Genomic DNA, 7310 nt, shown 5'->3' with positions numbered 1-7310 from the left:
CACATATCTGGGGGAAAAAAGGCCATGCCCATTTATGTTCAATGAGTTCTGGCTGTCAAGAACCTTACCTATCTCCTCCATCTGCTTGATGTATGTAATTGAATACAGAAAAGTATACCACAATTATTCATTTTAGGTAGATGGTGCAGACACCAAAAAGAAAATGAATACAGTCAGGGAACAAGTGATTATGATGTCACCAGCAGAATGCCTGAACATGTGATGCATATTCGTTATGTCATAAATGTTGACTAAGAAACCACCCAAGATCATCACGTAGGCATACAGTCATACACAGTTTACATACTGACAATTTAAAACGGTGTGTTTGGTTCTTGATTATGATTGGCTGATTTGGCATTCCATGTGGTTGTAGCCATTGGTTTTGCCCTGGTATACTTCCCATAAAGTACACTATTTTTTACATTATTTATTATTTAATATATATTTTAATTATTTGTGTGCCTAAACATAGACATAGTAGGTGCTGATGAAGCAAACTGCACAACCTTTAGCTTTCATTAAAATAAAAAGCTACCCTGGTCAAAAACACCTCTTCCCTTGCCACACAATAAACGATTAGGCCTAACTGTCCGATATATTGCATATTATGCACAATGAATTATATGCCTTAGAAGTGGGTTCAAAAAAGGATGTAAAAATACGTTTAAATGAGAATAATAATGATGCAAATTGCAAAATAATGAATTAATAAAATGTGCCATAATCCTGAAACGGACAGGCAAAACAATTTGTCAACACAGTAGCCACTGCTTGTAACAGTATCATGATGCAGTCACTTTGCTAACTAAAGATTATTGTATTTTGTCATCATTACTGATACCGGTATTCTCAAATCTGGAAATCACACCATGAAATCACCTTTGATATAGCCTTCCATAATATAGCCTTCCATAGTTAGCCACTGAATGGAGCTGTATTGGTACCCAGAGCGCGGCCAAAACGTCCATAAGCATTTTTATGCAGGTTATGAGCTTCATATAAAAGGTTATAAGCTTGCCCGCTGGACCACGCTTTATTGAAAACGGCGCAATTGAGCAACTTTGCGCAGCCCGCATGAAACTTTCTCGCGGTAGTCGCTTTGGCCCATTGCCCTGGGGCTACACAAGATGTGATATGCCGTACTTCTCCTTAAATCGTTGGTCATTGTGATTCCAATCAGGACTCCTGTTTCATTACTAGTTTATTAAACATCACTGCATACATGTGTTAATTTACCATAAATCATACATTACTTCCAACATAATTTTGACATTATTCATGTACCCTTATTGTAAAGTGTTACCCTCTAATCCTTTATGATGCAATACTTTTCATGATGCTAGTTGTGTCAGTCGTTCAAGTTACTGGTCAGAAGTCACATTTCAGGGGTTTTTGTATTACCAAAACTCCTACCATCCTATGCCAAGTTAATATGGGATTCAGAGTGTCTGGAATAAGACCCTTGAATTTGATTCATCGAGGTATTACGATAGATATCCAACACAATAGGCAATCACTGTAGTACAGTATCTGTAATTACTGAGCTAGGGCCGATATTTTAATAAATTTAATCAAAATGGGAATTCATCCAATAGTTAATTTTATTAGATTATTACATTGCTAAATATCTTTTACATTACCAACAGACAAAAACCCTTCTAATACATCCACAAACATTACCATCAACTAAAAGAAACATCTGACCACAACACAAAACAAGGGCTTTGCCACCAAGTACTTGGCCTTAGTTGGCTAGAGGGGTCAAGTGCTTCCTCAATGGAATACAAATCAATTAAAATATACCAGCACATTATAAGTCTTTATTTACAGTACATGTGTGGTTTTATTTACAACATTTAAAATAATACAAATAAAGGCAAATAGAAGAACAGGAGAGGAGGGAAAATCTGAAGCAGTAAACAGACAGAGAAGGGTGGATGTTTTAAAACAGGGGTGGGGAACTGTAGTATCCAGTGTTCTAGATAGCATCGGTTACTACTGCATATTGTACAGTAGTAGAAACTAGCTTTTAGATAACTAGAGAACCTATGTCTCGAGGGCCGTTTGCATGTATGACATACTTTGTAAAGGAATCTTGGAAAATGCATTAGCAATACAATTATGTTATATTCAGGGAAACTAGAGGTGGTGTTTGTTTAAAAGCTGGCTGCCTTCAATATAGGCCTAAAGTGAAAGGGGAAAATCCTGGTTTGTGTTCAGAGTATGGCCCTCGGAGGACTTTTAGGGCCCTCGGATGAATTTGAAGTGGCCCTTCGAATGAAAAAGGTTCCCCACCCCTGTTTTAAAACAACACACAGGGGTGATGAAGGCCATTTTTAAAATGACACAGAGACAGAGGAAGGGAGGCAGGAGAATGTACAGTCCCAGACAGAGACAGAGGGAGGGGCCAGGATGTGACCGTTATCATCTTGTAACACTCATCGTCCACAGCACCTCGCTTGCATATTGTGCCTTCTGCTGGTGTGTGTGCGTGTGTGTGTGTGTGTGTGTGTGTGTGTGTGTGTGTGTGTGTGTGTGTGTGTTCAGAGCAGCTGGTAGCGTATGATCCGCCCCCCACGTAGCTCCTTGATGCGCTGGCAGTGTCTGAGCATGCTCAGTAGGTTCAGGAAGCGCTTGTCCATTGTCACCTCCCCAAACTCACGCAGATCCGCCTCCACTACGAAGAAATGACCTACACACACACACACAAAGTTTAAATTACTTGAACCAGATGGATAGACAATACTCACATACACAGTCTTTGATTATCCTTAACATCAGCTTTAATCACAAGGCTGCCAAGGCTCACCCAATCGTTCGCTTATTGGCCAGCGGCCAGGCAGCCGACTAAACCCTCCCCAGAAAAGAAGCTCCAGACCACGAACACGAATGAAGAGAACTATTATTAATGGGCGGGTCAACAGGCTACCACGATACACTATCATGACTCAGTAGCCGGTATCATGAATAGGCATATCACGATTTCTCAGTTCGATACAGTATCGTCACAGCCCAAGTTACATGTTAATAAGCCTTCATAAAGACTCCATAAGGCGCCTCACCTTTGGTCTCGCCGGTCTCGTTCTCCTTGAAGCGGTCGTACAGTTTGCGAGAGTGGTTGTTCAGCGACCGTGGAGGCTGGTGCAGGATCTTGTACTTCTCAGTCACGGCCTTGTTGAAGCTCTGCACGGCTGAGTTCAACTGATCATACGTCACCCTCCCCTTCATGTACCTGAGCAAGTGTTCAAGGTAAATTAAAAGAAAAAAACAAACAAACACAGCTTCCTTCCAAAACAGGTAACATATCTGAGTAATAGACAGTAGTAGAGCTGTGTATTTGTTAGATACGCACCGGATCATGATTTTTAGGATCCTGCCCGATACAGGATCCACTGCTTAAGATCCTGCCGGATCCGGAACCGGATACCGGATCCTACGAAAGGGTTGAAACACATACCCAACTCGTACACGTGGGCCCTTTTTATTACCTTGGCGCAAACTATTTTTAAGACTCATTGGCTTACTGCCACACTGCCTTCAACGGCCGCTTCCAAAGGGCTTTCACTCCATGCAGCGATTGGGGTTGTGAAAGACTGACTGAAAAGCCTAGGCTACGTAAAAAGTAGAGATGCCCCAGATCCTGATTTTTAGGTAACTGCCGGATACCAGATCCACTGTTTAAGATCCTGCCGGATTCGGATAGTCTGAAAAACCCTATTATCCTGCTGGATCTGGAACCGGATCTTGGATCCTGTACATCTCTAGTATTTGTCTTCAGATCAACTGACTCTGCACTGACTGGGTCAAGTTCGTGGTGGGTTCCATCTACCTCATTAGGTACAGTGGAGTAAATGATGCTGCTGCTATGTAATAGCATGTGCTAGTGTTGTACTTACACCATGAATTGACTTTTACATTTGTAAAAAATGTTTTTGAGGCTTTTATACCTTCAGTGTAGATAAGACCGCAAAGAGATGACAAATACGTGGGAGAGAGAGATGGGGTAGGGGTCGAAAAGTGACCCAGGCTGGAGAAGTGATAAAAAAAAAAAAAATTGTATTGTACAGAGTGAATTGGACTGAAGAGACAAGAACAGTGGGGAGAGGACAGAAGGACAAGGAGAAGAAGAAGAAGAAGAAGAAGAAGAAGAAGAAGAAGAAGAAGAAGAAGACAGAAGACAGAATACAGAAGACAGAAGACAGAATACAGAAGACAGAAGACAGAATACAGAAGACAGAAGAAGGAAGAAGAAGGAAGAAGACAGAAGAAGAAGGAATAAGAAGGAAGAAGACAGAAGAAGACAGAAGAAGACAGAAGAAGACAGAAGAAGAAGGAAGAAGACAGAAGAAGAAGGAAGAAGACAGAAGAAGACAGAAGAAGACAGAAGAAGACAGAAGAAGACAGAAGAAGAAGGAAGAAGAGAAGAAGAAGGAAGAAGAAGGAAGAAGAAGGAAGAAGAAGGAAGAAGAAGACAGAAGAAGGAAGAAAGAAGAAGAAGGAAGAAGAAAGAAGAAGGAAGAAGAAGAAGGAAGAAGAAGAAGGAAGAAGAAGAAAGAAGAAGAAAGAAGAAAGAAGAAAGAAGAAGAAAGAAGAAGAAAGAAGAAGACTAGGAAGAAGAAGAAGAAGAAGAAGAAGAAGAAGAAGAAGGAAGAAGAAGAAGGAAGAAGAAGAAGGAAGAAGAAGAAAGAAGAAGAAAGAAGAAAGAAGAAGAAGAAGAAGAGTGAAGAAGAAGAAGAAGAGGGAAGAAGAAGAAGAAAGAAGAAGAAAGAAGAAGAAGAAAGAAGAAGAAAGAAGAAGAAGAAAGAAGAAGAAAGAAGAAGAAGAAAGAAGAAGAAGAAAGAAGAAGAAAGAAGAAGAAGGAAGAAGAATGATGAAGAAGAAAGAAGAAGGAAGAAGAAGAAGAAGAAGAAGAAGAAGAAGAAGAAGAAGAAGAAGAAGAAGAAGAAGAAGAAGAAGAAGAAGAAGGAACGAGACGAAGAAGGAACGAGACGAAGAAGAAGGAGAAGAAGTCCAGACACAACAACACCAATAATAATAAATGTGCAGCGTACGCTGGTATGGCGTCAAACTCGTGTACGGTGATGAACTCCATCTCCTTGATGGGTTTTCGGCTCTTCTTGGGCCCCGCAACAGCTGGCTGCTCCTTCACTGACGGAGCCTCGTTCTCCTTCTGTTCCTCTCTATGGAGGGCACAAACAAGATTAACCCATTTTAGCCTAAGCCCTTTTTGGGAAAAGGTGCCCTCTCCCTAATAAAACCTAAATATCTCAGCCTCTGAAGCACATAAAACATTAAATAAGTTGCATTTAAAAGCTAGAACTTTCATTTTGCACTAGAATGTGTTCATTCAGCTCGAACAAACCCACATATTTAATAAAACAGCTCAAATCTCAAAATCCTGAATGCAACATATATGTGTCTCCAGGACACAATGGGTTAAATTAGATTCTTTATTGTCCCATAGGGACATTTGTTTTCACATCAGACTGTTCAGTTCCATAAGGTTAGATCTTGTAGTGCACATCTCACTTGCTATATAGACACCATTTTCACACTTATGATGAGGTCAAGGGGGCGTTTTACCTGGCGGCGGTGGCTGGGAGGGGGAAAAAAAAAATTGCACATGATTGGGACAAGTCATAACCTTTGCACACTGCACAGCAGTCACTTAGTGCCAACAGAAGTAAAACATTCATGTGTAATATGGTGAAGGTGGTCTGCTTCGCCAAAATGTTCCCCGTGCAGGGTTTACCCAATGAATAATCCAAGAGGCATGTGATATAGAGAAAATAGAACATGGTTTTATTTTTACAATAAATATATAACAAAAAAAGAAAGAAAAGAAAGGGAAGGGAATAAAACTGAGGCTGTATGGGCAGCAGACTAGTACATACACAGTGGGTCCCACTACTACACTACCCTAGGTGACCCCAAACCCAGTTCTGGTAAATAGTGAAGGCACTGCACTCTTGTGAAAACCACACAACTCAGTAATCCACAGCAAACCACTTTACACGCAATACTATTTTGTGCTGACACACAAGGACCCTTGCTATAGGTATGCTCAAAAGTGGAGCTAAACAGTTCTACTACCCAGAGCCTCAGTTCAACAAAAAAAGGAATTAGAAAGATAAAAGTAAATCTGGCCATAAACACAGAAAGACTATTTAAAAGCACCTGGCTTGGAGGTAATTTACAGAGGGGAGAAAGCGGCACAAACACTCAGGTAGCTGCACTGGTGCCGCTGTAACAACCCAAAAACACAAACATCAGTATACACATACACACACAATGAGTTTAGGGCATTCACATTTTTGTTGTTCATTTTTACACACATCATTCACATTCATGGCATCCTATGATGGGTAAAACAGGTTAAGCGTGTGACGTTGGGCAAGCTAGAGGAGGTTACAAAGTTAAACACTAGATACCTGCGACCGCGGGCTCCTAGGTGCACTTCTTTTGGTGGCGTGGGGGATGCAAGTCAAGCACACAAACGCTTCTCCTGTTGCATTTAAACACAGACATTCCGGTTTTATCACTTGGCATTTGTGACACTAATTGCAAACAATTACCATGGTTTTACACCAAAGGCGGTAGAAAAACATAATGAACACAAGACAGTGCTTCTACCTGATGGCGACTTGTTTGTTCCACTGTGTGCTCAACCATTCAGCAGCAAGCGGTTAGCGTCCTCTAGAAGTAGCGTTAAGCTACAACTGGCCAAGTCTCCTTGCTCTGTGTACATCGAGTGCAGCCTTAAGGTCAGATTAGACTTCAGCAACTGCGAGCGTGAAAAGTCGCGTGGGAGTGGCCACGAACCAATTTTGTATTCATGCATCTGCGAGCTCTGCGAGGTCCGAGGTCTCGTTGCCAGCCACATTTGAAATTGCGCGATTAGGTTACTTTCACTACATTGTAAGCACTGCTGTCATTATTAAGCAATGTTGCTTTCTATCCCGGTTAGCTAGGTATTTTCACACAAATTGCAAAGGCAATGCAGTGGTATCATTATTTGACATACCCAGTCTGTTTTCACGAGCAGAAAATGCAAGCATGTAAAGACAGTTGATTCTGCCGATGTGTGTTTACATTCGGTGGAGGAACGGTAGTAAAACCGCAGGCATTGTGCCACGAGTGTTCAACTGATGCATTGTTTGTTACTTAGCTTAGCTTCGTGTATTTACACACATTTACACACAAGGCATTAATAAAGTTTTTAACAGAATACAGCTCTGCTCTCGCAAACTACTGGCATTGCGCTGCCACAAGAACAGAACAAGGAAGTAGCGAGACGACCAATCATA

The 7310-nt window shown here is 41.2% G+C and overlaps 1 protein-coding gene across 1 annotated transcript; it reads right to left on the bottom strand.

Annotated features, from left to right (window-relative positions):
* Window positions 1-1586: 1586 nt before the first annotated feature.
* Window positions 1587-5778, bottom strand: LOC134457720 (spindle and kinetochore-associated protein 1-like). Its single transcript, XM_063209697.1, has 4 exons — window positions 5756-5778; window positions 5055-5183; window positions 3066-3235; window positions 1587-2695 (listed from the first exon to the last, which is right to left on the bottom strand). Exons 1-4 carry the CDS (start codon window positions 5776-5778, stop codon window positions 2547-2549), a joined length of 471 nt encoding a protein of 156 aa, XP_063065767.1. The 3' UTR covers window positions 1587-2546.
* Between the last annotated feature and the right edge of the window lie 1532 nt (window positions 5779-7310).

The sequence above is a fragment of the Engraulis encrasicolus genome, chromosome 11, assembly GCF_034702125.1.
Source record: "Engraulis encrasicolus isolate BLACKSEA-1 chromosome 11, IST_EnEncr_1.0, whole genome shotgun sequence".
NCBI lineage: Eukaryota > Metazoa > Chordata > Actinopteri > Clupeiformes > Engraulidae > Engraulis > Engraulis encrasicolus.
This window is presented reverse-complemented; position numbering and strand designations above follow the sequence as displayed.

What these genes read in the sequence shown, in the direction of transcription:
- LOC134457720 (XM_063209697.1), bottom strand. Translation starts at nt 5,778, where the DNA reads ATGCCTCTTGGATTATTCATTGG. An exon ending in GAGTTTGACGCCATACCAGC is followed by an intron (nt 3,236 to 5,054) that starts GTACGCTGCACA and finishes ACACTTGCTCAG; the next exon opens with GTACATGAAGGGGAGGGTGA. An exon ending in CGAGACCGGCGAGACCAAAG is followed by an intron (nt 2,696 to 3,065) that starts GTGAGGCGCCTT and finishes GTGTGTGTGTAG; the next exon opens with GTCATTTCTTCGTAGTGGAG.